At 39.4% G+C, this 20,367-nt stretch overlaps 3 protein-coding genes across 5 annotated transcripts; 1 reads left to right on the top strand and 2 right to left on the bottom strand.

The window, feature by feature from the left end:
- Positions 1–297: 297 nt before the first annotated feature.
- Positions 298–5,338, top strand: styx (serine/threonine/tyrosine interacting protein). The gene is made up of 11 exons (XM_068315760.1): positions 298–685; positions 1,565–1,597; positions 1,808–1,861; positions 1,957–2,054; positions 2,139–2,199; positions 2,294–2,330; positions 2,414–2,453; positions 2,641–2,691; positions 2,988–3,060; positions 3,646–3,739; positions 4,501–5,338. The coding sequence occupies exons 1-11, from the start codon at positions 626–628 to the stop codon at positions 4,572–4,574; spliced, it is 675 nt and encodes a 224-aa protein (XP_068171861.1). The 5' UTR covers positions 298–625; the 3' UTR covers positions 4,575–5,338.
- A 132-nt stretch (positions 5,339–5,470) lies between these two features.
- gnpnat1 (glucosamine-phosphate N-acetyltransferase 1) lies at positions 5,471–9,860 on the bottom strand. 2 transcript variants are annotated; one of them, XM_068315781.1, is made up of 7 exons: positions 9,305–9,829; positions 8,995–9,215; positions 8,640–8,803; positions 8,438–8,500; positions 7,626–7,753; positions 7,395–7,456; positions 5,471–6,799 (listed from the first exon to the last, which is right to left on the bottom strand). In XM_068315781.1, exons 3-7 carry the CDS (start codon positions 8,791–8,793, stop codon positions 6,652–6,654), a joined length of 555 nt encoding a protein of 184 aa, XP_068171882.1. In that variant the 5' UTR covers positions 8,794–8,803; positions 8,995–9,215; positions 9,305–9,829; the 3' UTR covers positions 5,471–6,651. The 2 variants fall into 2 exon arrangements, with proteins under 2 accessions (XP_068171882.1, XP_068171873.1); XM_068315772.1 differs by lacking the exon at positions 8,995–9,215 and having other exon boundaries at positions 9,722–9,860.
- Positions 9,861–10,040: 180 nt separating this feature from the next.
- Positions 10,041–19,796, bottom strand: LOC137599499 (E3 ubiquitin-protein ligase AMFR-like). 2 transcript variants are annotated; one of them, XM_068320479.1, is made up of 14 exons: positions 19,664–19,796; positions 18,818–19,139; positions 18,637–18,729; positions 18,327–18,491; positions 16,574–16,726; positions 15,863–15,903; positions 15,136–15,268; positions 14,888–15,021; positions 14,313–14,423; positions 13,779–13,975; positions 13,589–13,692; positions 12,856–12,990; positions 12,498–12,688; positions 10,041–11,946 (listed from the first exon to the last, which is right to left on the bottom strand). In XM_068320479.1, exons 2-14 carry the CDS (start codon positions 19,070–19,072, stop codon positions 11,790–11,792), a joined length of 1,869 nt encoding a protein of 622 aa, XP_068176580.1. In that variant the 5' UTR covers positions 19,073–19,139; positions 19,664–19,796; the 3' UTR covers positions 10,041–11,789. The 2 variants fall into 2 exon arrangements, with proteins under 2 accessions (XP_068176580.1, XP_068176588.1); XM_068320487.1 differs by having other exon boundaries at positions 12,874–12,990.
- Between the last annotated feature and the right edge of the window lie 571 nt (positions 19,797–20,367).

Here is a 20,367-nt window from a genome sequence, read left to right as displayed (position 1 = left end):
TCAGCATACCAGGAAACATCACTGTATTTATGTGTAGCCTATATGAGTTACGTTTCTGTATCAATGTCTGTTAAATTAACAAGTATCTTCTGTAATGATGATACCAGGCAACTCAATCCACACTAAAATGGTTTTAGTTGGGGGTTTTTATTTATTTTGGGGGTTTTTTGCAGCAAATTCTGTGAATGCAAAATTCACTCGTGGGACTCTGCTTTTAGTTTTGTTGGTTGTGATAAACTCAGACTCATATTGAGTCATATTAAACAGCAAAATGTTGTTTTGACAGAGCAACTATTCCCTCGCTGGTCGTGTTTTAGAGGGGATGGAGGGGGTATTTGCTCTGAAAGTGCCCGGTTTGTCCGAGGGGTCGCCCCCATGACCTGAAATGAACCATGCGCTTCACCGGTCCGCCGACAGAGGGCGCCGCCGCGCTCTGCCTTCACTCCACGGAGCACGTTCGCCAGCTGTCGTGTGGTCACGTGACATATCTGTCAGGGGGGCAAGCATGGCGGCGATGCATGTGGAGTCCCAAAACAAATATCATCGATTGTCCAGCTAGCCCCACCGCGTGGAGCATCGATACCGCGTCTGGAGCAGGGCCGGCGGCGCACGAACGAACAGCGGAATGGACGAGAGCAACAAGCTGCAGTTCCCGTCGCTGCCCCCGACCAAGGAGGACCTTCTGGTGAGTTAGCCGCTACATTAGCCGACATGCCTGTGTGGCTAATCGGAGCTAGCCTAAAGGTGCTCCGATCGACCTGTAGACAATTCCTCGAAGACGTTCCGCCTCCCAGCCCGGAGGCTCCTTCCGTCCCGGTGGTGTTCGGTCTCCTCCAGCCTCCGAGCTGAGGTGTGGTCACTGCTGGTCGTATTCCGACGACCGTAGCCGAGACCCGGCCAGCTCCTCCGACGGACCGTGGTCGGTGGGTGTTTTATTAATGGGTATGGTCGAATTACGAATGACCGTCTGTCCCCCCCGGTCCAGCACCTGGGCACTGGTGTCCTGGGGGCGGGTGTCCCTCTTGCCGGAGGAGGGCCTGCACACATGCAGGGGGAGGCAGAGTGGCGGGCAGCTCCTGCGTGGTGCGCCCCGAATGAGCAACTTGTAAGGGGTGCCTTGCTCAAGGGTGCCTCGGCAGTGCTCCAGAGGTGAGCTGAACCCCCCCCCTCCCACTGTCGGCTCACCTCCAGGTGATCTCAGAACATTGGACGACCCGCTCCGCCGCGCGCTTTACCACTGAGCCACCGCCGCCCCAGTTTCTTCTTTATTGAGGAAGAAACTCCGGACAGGACCCAAACTCTGGAGGGCGCCCCCCCCTCCAGTGTCCCATCAGCAGCATCCACATCATGATTCCTCAGCTGGACCGTCATTATAGGTTTTTATTTGTCCACAGTCTTGATTGAAGCTTACAAGAATCAGTCAAATCCTCTGTTTTCAAACTTGTCCTACCTAAAAATGTACATCCTGTTTTAAAGCAGAAAAAGGGGTGCGTTTAAGTTCTTTCAGTCCTGTAACGAGACGCCCCTCAGCTTCTAATCCTGTCTTTAAATTCTCCTTTTGCAGGACTGGGCTTACCCAATGAGACGAGATATGCAGGTGTGTAAAGTAGATCTTCAGAAGGAGAATAAATGAAAGTAAATGTCTGCTGTGGAATCAAAACAATGTTGTGATTGGCTGTAATGTTAAAATCTAGGATATATGTACGTATATACTTGACATTATGTTCAGAAAAGGGGCTGAGTATCACATTTCTTTTGTTGAAGCGTCGTTTAATTTGAGTGTTTGTGATCTTCTCTTTATTTCCAGGAGATATTACCGGGGCTGTTTTTAGGTCCCTATTCTGCTGCGATGAAAAGCAAGGTGATTTTTACAAATTTTAAGTGTTGGTACTCCGAGACATGTTTTTCATTTATTTGTATAGATCATGTGACTTTGTTGCATTTCTCCTTTTCTAGTTGCCAGTGCTTGAGAGACAGGGCATTACGCATGTTGTGTGTGTCCGCCAAGACATTGAAGCCAATTTTATTAAACCTAATTTCCCTCATACATTTAGGTAAGCAAGAATTTGCAAGTACTTTTCATATTTTTGTGTGATTTCTTGCTAAACCATGACCTAATCAATGTTGTACCTTTCCAGATACCTTGTGTTAGATATTGCTGACAATCCAGTGGAGAACATAATACGATTTTTCCCTACAGTGAGTTACACATAATCCTGTAATCTTTCCATTGATTGAGTGATTGTGCATTTATATTACGCCTGTATAAGTCACTTGATTTTCCTCCCGACAGACTAAAGAATTTATTGATGGCTCCTTAGCCACAGGAGGTAAGGATGTTTGTTGCTTTTCAAAATCATACTCAAAGAAGAGATGAAATCCCCATTAACAAGCTCTTGTCTTGCTCTGTTAGGAAAGGTACTGGTCCATGGTAATGCAGGGATATCAAGAAGGTAAATGTTGTTTTGCTTACATCACTTCAGGTATATGTATTGAATTTCTCTTTCATATAGATGCTAAGTTTAATTAGACTCATGGATATTGCGTCTAACAATTTCCTTGAATAGTTTTTTATTACACAGCTGCAAAGTCTGCATTGCAATTGTGAATGTTAAAACTGTGTTTCCTGTATTGCTTCAGTGCTGCCTTAGTGATTGCATACCTAATGGAAACATTTGGGATGAAGTACAGGTTAGTTTTATTATTTGTGTTTATTTGCCTCTCACATCAAATCATGGTTTGTCTTGCTCCGATAGAGTACCAGGTTAGGTCGATTTCATTTGTGATTTAATTTAATCAGTGAGTCAACTTTTTATGTCCTGCCTTAAATACATTTTATGCTCACTTGAAATATGGAGAGAAAATAAGTGAACAATCTGTGTGTGACGGTCTGCAGGCATGTTCAAGTTTCATGTCACTGCAGTTACTGAATTATAACTACATTATAATATATAAGGTGAGTTGCTAACATATAATTCATTCTATAGGGATGCCTTCAGCCATGTCCAGGAGAGGAGGTTCTGCATCAACCCCAATGTGGGCTTTGTGCATCAACTACAGGTGAATCTTCACGAAAGACAGAGATCTGTATTCTCATCGGTCGACGTGAGAATCCTACCAGTTTGTGAATGAGTCAAGGCTAGCATATGTCCTTAATAAAACCGACTGCTGCAAAATGATTCAGCAGCTAAACTTTCTATTGATTCTAAAAGGAAAGCATGATGAGAAAAATGCTATACGAACAGTGTCGTATGCAAGTTTGCCGTTGCATGTGATTGTGAAACGGGCTGAATCAGATGATCTCTTCTTGAACAAATAGAATCTGTTGTAGTCTATTCTGACCTATCTGAAATGACTGCCGCAATTATTTTCCTAAATTATGTGTGTATATCTAGTCTAATAGTTTGTTTTCCACAGAGCAAACAGACCTCCTTCACATTATTATTCTGACACACAGCATGTATTTTTTTTGCTGTTGGAACAGATGATGCCAAGGTTTGAAAAAGAAAAAACAAAGTATGCAAAACAAGACATGTTGGGGTTTTTTTGCTCTTACAGTTATTAAACCAACGTCCAATGATTTGAGGACCGAACACTTCAGTGAGCTACTGAAACAACCTGTAACAACGAGTGTCTGTTTCCTAGGAATATGAAGCGATCTACCTAGCCAAATTGACCATTAAAATGATGTCGCCAGTGCAGTTGGGCAGGTCCTTCTCCTTACAAGCTGGGATGCCAGGTTGGTATATAAAGTACCCAGTCCTGCTTTGTTGCACCACTTGAACACCTTCTTGGTGACGCTGAACCAGCTAGAAGAAACAGTTTGCTTTTGGTGTTGTGGTTCACCGTGAGGTTAAAAAATGAAAGGTGAGACCTTGTAATGTCTAATCCAGAACTCAGTCCAGTGCCATCAAATTATTTCAGGACAGAATAGCATTTGTTCCTCATTCAGCGTTGGGGGGGTTGCACATTCTCTGTTATTTATTGTTGAGCCAGTCTCTTCAGTTTTTCCATCAATTTAGTTTTATTGATCTTACCTTTCAAACACTTTGTGATCTCATTAACCAGCTTGTGATTGTCCTTAAAACTTCTTTCCCCAACCTGAATGATGGTGATTTCACTTTGTACTTAATCTGAAGTGCACATGTATTTTTTTTTTTACTTCATTGTGAACTCTTTTTTTTTTAGTAATTTTTCATAATTTTACTCATAAATATTTAAGCATTGATTGAAAACAAATTTTAACCAGAGATCTGCAGGAATAAGAAATATTGGAGTGATTTTTTTGTTCAGCACTAAACGGTACAAACCATCATCTCAACAGGTGTGATCCGGCTTAAGGAACAGTTGGTTATTTTTTTCAAGGGATTTCTATTTCAAAGTAATGCATCTAACTAAAACTTGGAAAGTAGCCTGATAAACATTGGCCATGAAGGTTAATTAAAATTTTCTCTCTGAAATATGTTCACTTATTTTTTTGTTTCCACATTTCTACATCAGGAAGCCGTAAACGCTGCCTGGAAGAAGACGAGGACTTTGGAGCAATGCAGGTCACAGCAGCACAGAACAGATGAGCTTTGCCGATACTTAGCTGCGTGGTGCATTTCCTTTTTTGATTGTTTTTTTTGTTTTGTTTTTGGGTTTTTTTTACATTTTTAATGGGATTAAAAATGTAAATATTTCAACAATTTCTAAGGGAAGGGATTTGAGTGGGCGGGACCACCCATGTCTGAGACATGGAGGACTAATTGGGTTTGGGCAAATTTGCTGTTTTGTTTTTTCCCCTTGAGCTGTATGCACTGATGGAAGATTTTTTTGCAGTTTTATAGTATTTAAGCATTTTGCATTTGCAGCGGGACAGTATTGCAATAATGCACTTTCAGTACTTGAATTTGTGTAGACGACCAGAATGGGGCAGTCGGCAATAGGGAAAATAGCCAGGACGTCGCCCAGTGGAGGACATGAGAACAATAGCTTAAGCCTTTAATGGATCATAGCATTAAGAACTAACATCAGGCTTAATATGGGATATTAAGGAATGGAAAAAATAACTCACTGCTTAATAAAAAAAAAAAAAAGTTTTGACTGTTGAGGCTGTGGTTCATGATGTAATACTGTGCGTTCACATTTTATATTGTTTCATTAGTATTTGGTTTATAAATATTAAGTTAACCGATACACTGAAAAATTTGTTAAATGTCTTTGCATTGATTTTATTAAACCTCTGCTGACCTCGCTGTGTCAGTAAACAAATTGTCATTTAAATACCTCACCTCCTGCAGGGCTGGAAATTCATGGGCGTCATTATTCTACAAAAAATTGATTTCTTCAGGTATACAGAATCTATAAGCTGAAGCGATGCATTTGAATTGTGGATAAAAAAATTTTTTAACTCACTAAAAGAATGAAAAGATCTTATACCATATTTTATATAACAATAAATGAGAATAAATGATTCCATTCCTCAGACTAACAGTATGAAACTTTAAGATTTAATGTACAAGTCATTTTTATCCATTATCACAAAAATGTTTTTATTCTTTTCATAAGAATCAAAACATTTCGACTATCAACCCAATGCAAAAATAATGTCCCACTACTGTCTCATTAAATACATGCCTGGCCAAAAGAAAGTTGCCCACACCAATATTGCATTGGACAGCGTTCTCTGTGGTACTGGTTTGATAAACTTGCAATGTCAAGATTTTTTTCCATCAAATATTGCATTATCACCAAGATCTTGTATTGATGACAAAAGCCTTCTCAAGCACATCGCAAAGATTCTCAGTGGGGTTAAGTTCGGGACTCGCATCAAAAACCCACGTGTGAAATGACATCTCGTGGTCCTGAACCATGCTTTGACAATTCGAGCCAAATGAATCCTGGCATTGTCATCTGGAGTATTTAAATGTGTAAAGGAAAAGAAAAAAACATTGATGGAATAACCTGTTCAATCAGTATATCCAGGAAGATAAATAACTTGTTTCCAGATGACTACTGCACATGCAGTAGTCACCTAATAGGAGGCTCGTACCAATTTGCATATTTAAATCCAGGTGGCAAGTTGTCTTTGGCCAAGCAGTGTATAAATCTTAATAGAAATAATCATTAAAACAATCCTGTCTTAATTGCATCATGTCAAATAATTCTAATTATTCATGCCAAATATCTGGTGAATTAGTATTAATCATACAAATGCAGACAAAATAGAAAAAATTTAAAGAAAACAGCTGATTTTCTTTGGCAACCTATAAATCAATGAGTGAAGCTTTCATTGAGAGAAAGTACTTCCTAATAATGTTTCACAGTGACGGGGATGTTGCCAGTTATAAATACTTGAATTATTTTGTTCCATTATTAACTTCATTTGATTTTCTCACGTACCCATTTTAAGAAAATAAGTAATTCTATTTACAGTAAGTACTATCCTTTAGACGACAGGGGAAGATGATGATGGAGCTCAATCCCTGAAGGTATCCAGAGTTTCAGTGTTCATTTAGACTCACACAAGTGCTGAAATCGGTACGACTGTGTCACAACCAGGAACTCCGGACAGGACTCCCGTTTCTGACGCTCAGTCAATGTTGACTTTGATATCGTTGGCTGTATATAGTTGCGGTCCTTTGCCCCAGATGGAAGCTGTAATCTTCCTCAGTCAAAGAACCGACACTGCATGTAAGTTTCACTTGAGGGGTCGTAGCCAAACTTTTGGTAGAAAGCCACTTTATGGGGTGCACATTCCAGTGTGATTTTATAGCAGTCCAGTTTTTTACTCAGAAGAGTAAGAGCTGAAACTAACCTAGGAGGGGAAAGAAATGAAAACGTAAGTGAGGACAAATCTTAGAGGAATAACAGTCACTTCTGTTGAAAAAAAAGCTAAAACAAAGGCTGGCTGTCTTTACACCACATGTTCACATGACGCAAGATGATTTCATCCATGTGTCACCAGGTCAGACATTTATCATGGTCGTGTACGTAAGTAAGAAGGATACAAAACAAACTGTTCCCAAACGAAATCAGTCATAATTCAAGTGGAAATAAATCTGATTTTAATCACACATGTGCCTTTGTGTCATCTTAAACCCTACGTCACTGAAATAATAAAGGGTTTCATCTTCTTTCTCCACCTTAAAATGTGACCAATGAATTCCGCACTTCTAAAAAATACGTGAGAAAGCATGTTTTTTTAATCACACATGCTTCTTTTACTTTATTCAGCCTTGACTCTTGTGTTGACAAGCGTCAACGCAGATGTTTTTAGTCACTTTAAAGTAGTTGTAAGGAGGCTTTTAAAAGAAAAACTAACAATATAAACAGATTGGAATCGAGCATCACGACCTGTCGTGTAAAGACAGCAAAACGTCTTCGCGTCAGGCTTGCAGAGATCCACTCACAGTTTGCCAAGCTGCTTCCCTCTGTACATGTCAGTGACCACCACATCCTCCACTCGACCTCTCTACAAAGAAGCACAGTCCAGTCATTTCTGCAAATATGTCACCCAACAATTTTTAATTATTACTGGAAATGCTCAGTGTATCTTTGAGTCATGGCGATGAAGGTATTTAAAAAAACCAGAAATCACAGATGTTGCATATGTGTACACTGCTTGCTGGGGTGTCACTGACCTTGGCACAGGAGTGGATGAACTTATGTTCTGTCATCAGTGTGGCTGTGGCAACAATCTGTGCCAAATTTGTGTCCTCCACCACAACGACATAGTAGTCCCCCGTCTTCTTCATGTGCTCAAACTTCTCTGGAATCAAACAACAGACACTTCTTGTTTAATCCTAAGTGTTACTTTATTACACTGTCTTGTAAAGGCACCTGTAATTTGATTGCATTATGTTTAAATGCATTGGTCACATAACTGAAAACAGAGTTCAGTGAAACGACTATAATGTCTTTAATCCAGGCAATCCAAAATGACCCCTTCCTTGTGAAACTAACCCACTGCTATAAAAAAGCAGGACGGTTGGGGAGAAAATGAGAGAATGCCACGGCTGGGGCAACGTGACCGGGATCATGCCATTGGCATGCTGGAGTAAATGCTCACCATTCCTGACAGGTGTACACAAAGATGTTTCACATGCTGGTTTTTCCTGTTACCAATTTAATTTATACCAATGAAATACCAATACCAATTAAAAGACAAATTAATTAAATATAAAGAGAAAAGTTTCATACGGCACAAACTGCTTAGGTAAAAATGCAAATGAAAGCTGGTGTATTTTCAAATCCCTTGACAAGATTTTTGCTGTGTTTCTTCAGATACGTGCACTTCCTTTTTTGAAAAGATGATTATTTGTACTTGAAAAAAGATTTAATCCAATCTACGACTCCAACTTTAAAAACTGCTTGTCATTTTTCAAAGAAAAATGTGGACATGAAATAAACCCTCTTGTGGAAAAGCAATTAGTTTATTTCAAGCGCTGCTTACTTGTAAACTGTTCCACTGTGACATCACCTACTTGAGTGAGTTGAGATAAAACTTTGAAAAATCCTGGAAAACAAAACAAAGGGACATTGAAATACCTGGAGGTATTCTCAATCTAAAAACAGGCTTTTCCCATCATCTACAAAAATATCTAAATCCCATGAATATGAATGAGAGGCTGATCTATAACTGTGGACAGACCCACCCCTGTTGAAGTCTGCCATACAGAGTGGCCTGAGCACCAGGCCTTCCCCTGGGCTGGATGCAGAGATGGGGGGAGAGAAAGAGACACTGTTGCTGCTCCAGTCCAGCTCCTCAAGGAGGGAGGGCTCAAAAAGCGGAGTCTCGTCAAGCAGCATTCCACAAGCTCTGTTTACCACACACACACACACACACACACACACACACACACACACACACACACACACACACACACACACACACACACACACACACACCATAAATGTTTGTTAGCCAAACAAATCACGACACTTGATAAAAAGGTTTATCCTAATCTATATAACATACAGTACATGATCCATCAGTTAATATGATCATACCATCGGTGAGGACTTGAAATAGGCTTTTTTTTCTGATCATCTCACTACTTTGACCTTGACAAATACCATTTCGCCTGGTCACATGACTGGGCACACCTACACGGTGTTTGGACCCTCCTATGCTGGTCCACACTGTGGCGATCAGAGACCTCCTCCCTAGGATGTAGTCCAGGATGTGTAATGCGAGAAGTGTCCAGTCCCATGGGAAAGCCAACGTGTAACTAGGGTGTTTAGTGGGGGGGGGGTGTTTTATTTTAGCCAGTTTTAACCTAATGACTGCAACCGACGCTAAACTACTTGCACGTCTCACCTTTGGTTTCCATAGCAGCAAAACACGGAAGACTTTTCTCATGACATCATTCCCCGATCACCAAGCAGATAGCACGACTAGTTTGACCAGCATAGGTAAAAGAAGTAGCTGCTGCGCTACTGACGCTATTTCCCCCGCAGGAACGCGTTAAACTTACATTTGACCATTTAATCCGAGTTAAGTTAAATATTTTAGCCAATTTAGCAGACGAAACTTCAGTATAAATAACTGTTCTGTCGTATGAAACTTGCAAACCAGTAGTGACTTATCCACGTTGCCCCTCTTACTGTCCGTTTCGTCCCGAAGCAGGACTAGCTAGCGTCCGCGGCGGACGTTTACCTTCACGTTAAACGTTAAGTCTCCAGGTACCGCCCAACAGGCTAGGCTGCTACGTAGCTAGTTAGCTCATGTACTTACCGGCAATAAAACACACATTCAAGAGGTCGTTCCGCTAATCTCGGGTTAACGTTCACTCACTACGTTGAAGTCCTAGTTACGTGGGACGGGGCTACATCATGAAATGAATAACGTGGGAGGTGCAACGCGCTCCCTTTCCTATGACGTGGAAGCGATGATGGAGAAAAAGGGGCGCAGTCAAATGACGTCATCGGCTCTGTGCGACTGCCTTCTGAACGATTCGGACATTTTTCTATACAAAGTTACATTATCCACCAGCTGATCAAAGTGGTTATCACGTGATAGAATATGATTTACAAATCATACACAAGAAAAAAAATAGAAGATTGCCGTTTTATTTCTTTCAGTGTTATTGCTAAATAAGCAGGTCTGCGGTCTGTTCCAAAAAGACTTTTGATAAAAAGCTGTAGAAGCCGTTTATTCTTTGTATTAACATACTTTACAAAAACTAGATTTACAGAAATTACCCATAACAGAACACTTCTTGATTTAGGCACAAAAATACAAGAAAGCTCCGTTTAAAAATATTTCAACTTTGATTAAAGTTTATGAAAGATAACCCATGAGTACGAAGTATAACATGGACATCAAATTGTTAACAGAGTAAAAAAAACTGAACTGAAAACTGAAAACACACTCTTTTTTTTTCCATTCTGACCCACTAAACTCTAAACACCCAGAGTTTGAGAATAAAATAAAAAACTCACAAAAAGAACACAACACTTCAGCATTTAGATGAAATTTGTGGCCTGCTCTTTGGGATAATGTGGGAGCAAACAAAAGCACTTAATTCAGACTCATGCATATCTCATTGTAAACTGCCCCTATTACCACGCTCTCCAAGAAATCACTTACAATGCACAAAGCCAAAAATGACCATTCAATGCTGCACACCACCAAAAAAGAATCTTGGAGCAGAGGATGATTATGTTCCCCGCCGACAGGATTTTTGAAATGTGTACAAAGGCTTCAAATCTAAAACTCAGGTCATACATTACCTAGAAGTGCTGAATCAAAAGTAGCTGGATTTGTTGCCAAGATTTCAAGATGTTTTGTTATTCATCAATTATGCATTTAAAAAAATGATGAAACATTTCAAAAGCTGATAAGAACATAACATTACATGATAGAATTTTTTTTAAATGACCAAATAAATCATCAAAAACCTAATAACAGCAATTAATGTATTTTCTTAGTAAAAGAAAAAACCGCTTATGAATGAAAGTGAATTTAATAAAGGGGACAGTCATTCTACAAATAAAAATGTAAAATATACACCCCTTTGTTGCCCTTGTATGGCAAGGGAATGGAAAACAGTGATTTACAGGTGTACATACTTTGTTAAATAACAAAATGCAATGCAAACAATTTGCAGTGGGTGACAGTACACACTAACACAGAACCCATGAGGGTCAAAACACTTAATTTGCAGCATTTTCTTCCAGAAACATTCATATCTGACAAGCAATACTAAAGTGACATTCTCTTACTCCAAGGTAAGACATAAAAACTTTTTTGCCAACACTAAATTCACAGTTGAAACTCATAAAATAACACACAAATACATTAGATGAGTTTCATCATCCAGAATATCAGCCTTAGGCAACACAACTGAAATAAAAAGTCTAATAAAAAGAAAACAAGAACATAAAGTTTTTTTCTACTGGTGACACTTTCAATCCATCTCCTAGATTCTGGATGCAAAACATGCTTTTGTCTAGCAGCCAGTCCCGATCACAGCAAGACACTGACTCCCCTCTCAAGCTGGTGGTACCGATATGTGGCACATGAATAGAGGATGATGCAAATTTGCATTTCTTGAGTTGTACCCCATGAAGTTATAATATTTAGCAAATACTTTAAAATTAGTGAGGCAGAAGCCATTCATAATAGTCCCAATTTTTTTAGACAGCCTGAAGGCCTTGTTTGCAATGCATTTTAATCACTATTTTTAATAGGTGACGGCCACTGACCACAGCAAATGTGGAAGAGAGCTTTAAATAGCTGTGTCAGAGCCTCATAACATGATGATGATGTTGACACTCTTCTCAAGAATGCAAACTGTGTTTTAGGGTGCAGAATCTTGATGATTGTGCATGCGTCTCTCTGCAGCTGCTGCCATGGTTCTACGTCTCAGTGTGGCCAAGTTCACTTCTAGAACAGTGTCCTCCTCCAGTCCAGGCAAGTCCTCGTCCTGATCCTCTGGACTCTTATTCAGATATCTCCTAATGGAGGACAATGGAGAAAAGAAGGCAATCATAATTTTATGAACGCTTGCTAGGGCTGTAAAAGGAATTTCAATTTAAAGACTGAGCCAAACTTCTCTCACAACGTCTATTCAAGGCCACCAAATGCAGCTGGGACAGTTGAGATGTGATACCACGCACAATCCAGTGTGGCCCAAATACGTTATCAAAGCAGCAAGAAAAAATCATTTTTACACTCCCTAGTTGGTACCAAAAATGCTAGCCCATTAAACTTCTTATCAAAACTTGTATATAATACTTAGTGTGTATCCATTACAAACTTTAATAATGGTTATTTAATGAACGTGAGATTAACATTCTCGGGAAAGCTTATCCGTATACATTTAATGAGAATGAGCTCTGAGAATGTTTTCATTTCTATTTAAACCTCAAGTAAACTACCTCAAGTAATATTTGAAAATCTCCATGCACTTTTGGAATTGAATATTTTTAAAATTAAAAGTAGGCCAAGCCTAAGTTTCTCCAAAGTTTAAATAAGAAAAAAAAAAGGCAGTAGCCAGTGTACAAACCTGCGTGCTTGCTGGAGCATCTCTTCTTTCCTCTGCCTTAACATCTTCTGCCTTTCGTCAGCTGACTTAGAGAAGCGACCTCCCCTCACCTCCATATTTTCTGACTCACTGATGCCCTGCTCAGCTGCTCCACTAGGTTCTTCTTGCTCTCCTGAACCTGGATTGATTTGTGTTGGCCCACGCTCTATGGCCTGAAGAAAAAGACAGAAAAAGTACCGGTAATGTGACCAAAGCTATGACAGATTTGTTGGAGAAATCAGGAATAGAATGGAATGGTGTGATGTATTGTGATGTTATGAATACAAATTATATTATTATTTGATCCATAATATTATAATTTCATTCCAATCTGGTTGACCTGCGTTGGGAAAGGCACCTGGATGCGTCCTTCCAAGATGTTGTCAGTAGTGACCTCCACAGAGCGGGTCAACTGCAGGTCCTGCATCACCAGGTAAGAGGGGACCTGAGGAAACATCTCCTGGATCTGATGGGCCTGAGGACCAGACATCAGAAGCAAGGGGAATAGTGGAAAAAAAATTAAAAATGAAGAATGTAGTAACAGGAAGTGAGAAATTTTTAAAAGGTTGGCACAAGAAGTTCTTAGAGCATATTCTTCGAATCATAAATCCATTTTTACTACAAAGAGTCTTTTCAATAAAATCTTTTCAACAGTTCCTGTTAAATCTGCCGGCTTTAAAAATGCTGACATGATGTCAACAAACATTTACCAGGAAGTCAAAAGCACAACCCTGAAGATATTTTGAAAGAACTATTGGCTACTAATAAACAGCACATGAATTAAATGATTAAATGATCCAGCACTACTTGAAGGAACTATCAAACTAGACATCACTCAACACCGCAGTTCCTTGGCGGGTCAGTTTTTTTCAATTGTACATGAACACAAATTCATTACTTTGAGTGAAAGATAAAAGTGGAAACACATAACCTCCTTGGCAAAGTGGAAAAAAAAAAGTTTTGTGTAAATGTTAAGACAATAAAGAATCAATACCTTCTATCAATTTTTTTTTAATGTATTATAACTTATAAAATCGAAAAATAATCTATTTAGGCTGTAAACATAAATTTACCATGGCAGTGAGCTGGGAGTTGTTGGCCTGAGCAATGCCCAAGATATTAGTGGTGTGCATGACTTCCACTGAGAAACTGGGCAGCCAGCTGGCAATCCGAGAGCCTGTAAGACATTATAAGAGTTTCTAGTAAGAAAGCCTCAGATCTGTACAAGCAGATTCCTCCTTGTTTCACTTCTGACAGACTCACCATCAAAGTGGAAGAAGTGATTGCGTTGGTTGATATGTGGTCTAGCGTCAGGAGTTGGTCCCGCTGGGCCGATGTTGCCTTCCAGAGCCCCGCCCTGTGGCTGGCTCCTTGCCTGTTCACCTTCCCCACTGATATTTAGAGATGTCCGACATGTTGGACAAGAGGTGTCCTGCTCAAGCCACGACCGCAAACAAGAGCTGGACACAGAAGCAAACAACTTGTTAGTATGGCTTTTGTCTAGGAAAAGGGTTCAGCATTTTTTTTGGGCTCAAAAAAATCAGGATGATGTTACTGAGTTTTCATTAAACTATGCTATGAAACAGCAGTATTAGATAGTAGATTTCTGTGCAAAAAAATCATAATAAACTGCTTTACGAAGGTTATTTCAAAAATGAATTATAAAGGTATGTGTATCTTGCTGACTGCTATTCTTGTAGACTGCTTTTCTGAAGCAGTCTACAAGAATAAAACAGTACTAACATGGATTCTATTACACAAATGCAAAATCTACTGATTGAAAAAAACACAACTTACTTGTGGAAGAGATGGCCGCATGGCAGTTTGCGTGCTGACAACATAGAATCCCAGCAGATGGCACAATCGTCATCATTAGCTGCCAGCTCCTCTGCAGTAGCAACTGCAAACCTACACAAATCAAAGTTTAAAATGCATATAAATAATGATGAAACATGGAAAACACAAAATACTGACAAGAAATTATATCATTAAACTTAGACGGCACTCAAGATCTATGGATCTGCAAATGAAGCTAACATTTCCCAATTGAGTCAATGCATCTAAGAGCAACAGTCCCATAATTTTTTCATTCATTAAATATAATTCTTTACCATGAAAATTTAATCTTGTAATTTGGAATCACATTTCTGTCACTGTTAGGTTCATTTTTATTTTGAGAAAAATTCTACAACTTTTGAAGATGTAACCAACTGGACAGCAAAATGAATCAGGACAGTTTCAGCTAAAACATAAATGATAGTTGTAACTCTGTATCTTAAAGGGAAGTATTTTTGTCCAAGAACGCATTATCCACACAGTAAAAATCTGAGATGGTAAATCTCAGGTAAAGGTAAATCTTAATATATAATCACCTGGCCTCCATGTTGTTGATGACACGAAGGTAGTTCTTGTGTCTGCGGACACGGCGCTGGACCTCATGGAAGAGATACCGAAGCTGCATGAAGATAACCAAGCTGGCCATGGACAGCCAGATGTTACCGAACAGCTAATGAGGAACAAAAAGAAAGGAAAAATGAAAAATTAGAGAAGCCAGTAAAGACATCAACACACCAAGCCTCTTATTAGACCATAATGCCAGCACCTGCTCTCCTCGTCTTACCAGCATATGGATATGATGCAGAAGGTCCAGAAAGAGCATAGCGAGCTCCATGATGAAATCTGTGTAGTAAACGTATGTCCCTTTGCTCTCCCAGGTTCCTGGATGTTTCAGATCCCACAGATGGATGGAATATCTAAGAAGACATTCAGATTATTTTTAAGCTATTAAGCAGATAGCACAGTGGATGGCTGAACAATTTTGAATTGTTGTGTGACATGTAAAACAAGCAGTAATACATTAGAGAACAACAAAAACAATTTCTTGTATATAACAGCCTGAAGCCAAAATGTCTGCCTAAAAGAAATGAATGAAAATACACCAATACACCCTCCTTGCGTAATATGTGCAATAAAGTGAGATCAAACACAAACCAAGAAAAGATAAGATAAGATAAAAGACCTTTATTGTCCCACAGTGGGGAAATTTGTGAAAACAATCCATAAAATCCTTTATTGTTAAAGGAAAACTAGTTAACACAAACAGTACTGTGCCAAGTACCATTAATACAGTATTCATGAGCACCTTGTGTGATTAGACTTGTTTATGATGCTTGTTTGATCCTAACCACCCTCCCTAGGGCAAAAAAGACTTTCACATGAGCATAATGGAAAACCATGGGGTAACAAATGGTGTCACTACTATAACCCCAGATTCTAAATCAGCACAAGTGGTCATCTTCTCAAATTCAGTGTGTACATGTGTGAAGAGACTTATGAAACAGGCTTACCTTATGATGACATGCCCTGTGCGCACAGTCACAAGCAGACACTGGGAAAAAAATCATGCAGATCAACAAAATGCAATTGTTGTTTCCATCAGGAAGTGTCGTATCTATGGCAGTACAGTTCAGACTATCCCAACTTCAGAGAAGAACGATTGTGTATTAAATTTTGCATTCTGTGTTTACAGCTTTCGTAACAGAGCTGTTTGTGGTGACAAATATAGGGATAAGCTGGTTGCCACATTGCAGTGCTGGACTATTCCAGTACCCCAGAAAGGCATATTTGTGAGTCAGTCTGTACATCACTTTGGTCCTGGTATTGGCACAAAGTTAATCATAATTACAACTATATGTTTCCTGCTTTAATACGCAAGAACAGAGAGTGGTGGCCCTGTTCTGGCAGTGATTCAACAAAGTATGATCATTGTCTTTTTGAATGGAGATTATATACTTTCATGGTATGGAAGAAGTTCTCACACAAGGAGGTAATCTCCCCGACAATATATTTGAATAAGCTCACTTGAAAAAGTCTCACACTGTCATCAACTCCACCCACTACCTGTCAATCAAGCGCCAAACCAATAATTTTTTCTCTGGATCTTTTGAAAGTAAGAACTATGAAACCAAGGCATGCTAAAAGAAAAAAAACAACAACAACATTGTCGTGAGTCACGAGTTTCCACAATCATCTTTAAGGTTGGCCAAAATGATTCTCACCTCTGCTGCCATAAAGGAGAGAGTGTGCATGCCGTAGGAGGCTCCCAACAGACCACAGACCACAGCCAGACCACAGCACTCCAGCAGCAGGGAGACGAGCAAACACAGCACTCGAATGTGGCTGTTCATGGGAGTGGAGGGTGAGAAAGACAGCTGTGGGAAAGAAAATGGCTTTTAAGTGGATTGGATCTCTAAAAAATGTTACCATTGATTATATCATTTTGTAGGAGTTTTTCTTAATTTCTTAGAGAGCCCATACCAATTTGTGAAAAAATAATCACTCTGTGCCAAGACTGTGAGCTCACAGGATATCTATACTACTGTATACTTTATATTGTGATCAACAAATAAAGTTGATTCATCTTTGCTGTGAATTTTTGTTTTCGTGCTCGCAAAATTGTTCTGGGATTTAAAGAATGGAATTATAATTACATTAAGTAAGATTAATTAATTAATTAGTAAGAATTAAGATTACAAACACTTAGAAGTTCATGAAACATGATGCTGCTAAACCAAAGCCATGAAAAATTCCTTAAAATACTTAAATAATCTCAATTATTTGCAATGATATTCAAACTAAGAAATTTGCTAAGCAATATCAGTAACTTTATTGGAAGAATGTCTTCAGTAATGTCACAAAAGCGACAACTCCCATAACCTCAGGCACAACACGGATCTACATTACCAGATCTGGGGGGGTTTTACTGAGCAAACCATAGTGACCAAGATCACATACATACCTATTCTATACTGTTTACCTGTCAAACTGACAATAAGATATACCTCTCACAATTTAGAACATAACTTAGACATTTGATCCTCACTCCAACCTTCATAAAACAGGAAGGATGAGTCACAAACTCAAAAGAGTTCAGCCTAACATAAAATGCTGAAATTTAGGGAAAGCTGGGTGGAAGAATTGAAGGTGAGTCAAGTATTTCAAACACGAAACAGAAACATGTATGCTTCAGGACACTTCAGGGACATTTTTGCTGCATCAAAGGTGGAAATAATCTAGAAGTTTGGAATCACATTACATGCAAACATAATAACCATATTATATCTCATAATATGGATGAAGAAACGATCATATCTGATATAGATTTTCCCAAACACACAGCACATAACCTGATACGGGGACATGTCAATGCTGTGACTGAAGCTGTATCAGTAGCCTAACATGCCAGAGCTAGGAACTATTAATAGATGCAGTTTCAAAAAGAGTAGTGTTTCTCTGAGATGTTCTAGGTGTTTGAATCAGGTGTTGTCAAATGTTCAGAATTTGGACTGTGTTTACTCTCAGTCCCCATGATTACTAGGTAGCCAAACAGAATATAAAATTATGTTTATTGTCTAGCAGTAGGAACAGGAACAGGTTTCAGACTACTCATTTAAAATGATTGCATCCATGTAAAGTAGGGTGATGGTAATATGAAAAGAGCATTAGTATATTGACATATCTGATGAAGCCTTATAAATCTTAGATATTCCACAGTCGCAAGTCTTAACCATTAGCTACAGTCCTTGCTCATGGCAAGGTTTCCAAGCAGAAAGTAGACATCGTTTAAAAGCCTGAAGGTCAAAATTACAAAAAGCATAACATATTTACTACTTGTACAAAAAATAATAAAAAATAGCAAAAAAAATAAAATGATTTTGTTGATTAACCTACAAAAAAATTAACATAAAAATTACTTGCACAACAACTTTTGGAGCACAGGAGTGAGAAAAATATTTTGTTTGAATTACTCACATATTCAAACCTGTCTTTGCAAAGCTGCACCATGAGATGGAGAAAGACAAGGGCAGAAAACCACAGACACCACATCACCACCTCCTCAACTGTCTGCACGTTCAGGACTCCAAAGATGAAAATGAACTTATAGAAGATGAAGTTCCAGAATTTATCTTTCAGGTGCTGTTGGATTAACACATGTCAAATGAGAGATCTTAATTTGATGGGATGACATTTAAGTAGCACTGAAAAACTATACAGATGATTTGGTCTTAGACTTTAATACTCACATAAAATTGGCTGTTTTTGTTATTTGTCAGAAACTTACCTGCTTCTCACTGACTCTGAGTGGACCAAACACCACATACTGAATCATTTTGGCTATTAACATCAAAGAGCAGCAAAATGTGTTGACCAGGGCCTAGAAAAGCACAGAAAATTCAATGAGAATTACTTTCTTGAAAGATCCTTATCAAGAAATTCATGGTATAAAAACCAACGAGACTCACCCATACAAAGAGACTGTCTGTGACAAGATACCACAAGATATTAGCTGCCAATTCTGTGTTACTAATGTCATTGTTAAGATGCTCAAGGTCTGCTTCAGAGGGGGCTGCTGTTTCTTCGGTTTCCAAGGCCCCAAAACCTGGGTCTGTCACAGTGGTGTAGGCGCTAAAGATGCTTCCAGCGAGCAAAGCCACACTCAGTGCCGAGTAGGTCTGTAAGCTGGGCCAAGGAAACCTCTCCAGGAACAACAGAGGCATTGCAGACTTTACTGTCACTTCTCAACGTGGAAAAATGATGCCTGGCCGGATCCAGGAACTCAGAAACCTGCGGGTAGAAATGAGTTACTCAACACCGGCTAAAGTTTGCGAAACTGAAGTGTGAACATGAGCCTTTTTTAATGTTTCTCTACATCACGGGTAACGATAATCGTGGCTTTTGTTTGCCGGTGGTGATTAAATCACCAGTGAAAACACGAGTTGAAGACTTTCACGATGATTTTCCAAAAAGATGACGGCTGGCTTAGCAGGATGTTAGCTGACCTTTTGGAAGTTCCAGTTTAACGTCACGTCAGTTACAGCCGCTGATCACTGGCATATGCCGGGGATCGAGTTCAATGTCTTTGGCAAGTATGAATAATCAGCAGGAAAGCAATAGACGCGGACGAGCGACGAGCCTGGCTAACGTCAACACACCCGTGCTAATGCGAACAAGAGTTTACGCCCCTGACTTCACGTTAAGGTTAGCATTCACCTGGCTAACATCACCCAATACTAGCTTACTTGACAGCTAAGTAGCTAGCCATAATTCGCAAATACATCAGATTAGGCTCGTATTAAATCATAACTCACTGTTTGCCACGAGTTTTGTTAAACCCAATATCCAAAGGCCCGTCTTATTCTTAATGGCGTGCGTTCAGCTCAGCCGCACTGAGGACATCGTACTTGTCAACGCAGTTGTGTTTATTCCACCGACGCTTCTTCTTCTTCTGCTGCTTACAATGAGAGTTCAAGGGCGCGTTACCTCCCCCGTGTGGATCAGCTGAGTCCTACACCAAACCTTTAGGTGTGTGACTTCCTGCGGCTGTTACTGATCTTTTCAGTTCCTCCTTTCTTCATGTTCATTCTGTATGACCTAAAATATATTTCCTGATAATACCATAATCTGTTGTGTAATAACATTGCAGAGATGAAGATGCTGAGGTTCTCTCTGGCAGTGACCAGGATGGATAGGACCAGGAATGAGTAAAAAGAGGACATGAAGGTAGTTGGTGTGAGAGAAGAAGATGCAGAAGACAGGGTTCGATGGAGGACACTGATTCACTATGGAGACCCCTGAAGGGAAAAGTCAAAAGGAGAAGAAGAAGTTGTGTAATAACATTAGTTTGCCTATTATATTCTCTCTATGTAGATAATATCTACCCCATTTGATTTGAATGCAAATCACTTTTCTTGTTTTTCCTCAACAAGTTCGGTGTTTGATATGACCTGTTCAGCCTGTCATGCGTGTATCAGAATTATTATTATTATTACTACTATTATTATTATTATTATAT

Source organism: Antennarius striatus, chromosome 1 (assembly GCF_040054535.1).
Source record: "Antennarius striatus isolate MH-2024 chromosome 1, ASM4005453v1, whole genome shotgun sequence".
Taxonomy (NCBI): domain Eukaryota; kingdom Metazoa; phylum Chordata; class Actinopteri; order Lophiiformes; family Antennariidae; genus Antennarius; species Antennarius striatus.
This window is presented reverse-complemented; position numbering and strand designations above follow the sequence as displayed.

Bases quoted from the DNA above. Each gene is read 5' to 3' on its own strand.
- styx (XM_068315760.1), top strand. From the start codon at position 626: ATGGACGAGAGCAACAAGCTGCAGTTCCCGTCGCTGCCCCCGACCAAG. The intron at 686-1,564 runs GTGAGTTAGCCG...CTCCTTTTGCAG, and splicing joins CGACCAAGGAGGACCTTCTG to GACTGGGCTTACCCAATGAG. The intron at 2,055-2,138 runs GTAAGCAAGAAT...GTACCTTTCCAG, and splicing joins AATTTCCCTCATACATTTAG to ATACCTTGTGTTAGATATTG.
- gnpnat1 (XM_068315772.1), bottom strand. From the start codon at position 8,793: ATGCTGCTTGACGAGACTCCGCTTTTTGAGCCCTCCCTCCTTGAGGAG. The intron at 7,457-7,625 runs GTCAGTGACACC...GCTTCTTTGTAG, and splicing joins TCATCCACTCCTGTGCCAAG to AGAGGTCGAGTGGAGGATGT. The intron at 6,800-7,394 runs GTGAGTGGATCT...TTCCCCTCCTAG, and splicing joins GGGAAGCAGCTTGGCAAACT to GTTAGTTTCAGCTCTTACTC.
- LOC137599499 (XM_068320479.1), bottom strand. From the start codon at position 19,072: ATGCCTCTGTTGTTCCTGGAGAGGTTTCCTTGGCCCAGCTTACAGACC. The intron at 15,022-15,135 runs GTAAGACGAGGA...GTTCCTCATTAG, and splicing joins TGCATCATATCCATATGCTG to CTGTTCGGTAACATCTGGCT. The intron at 12,991-13,588 runs GTAAATTTATGT...TCTGGTCCTCAG, and splicing joins ACTCCCAGCTCACTGCCATG to GCCCATCAGATCCAGGAGAT.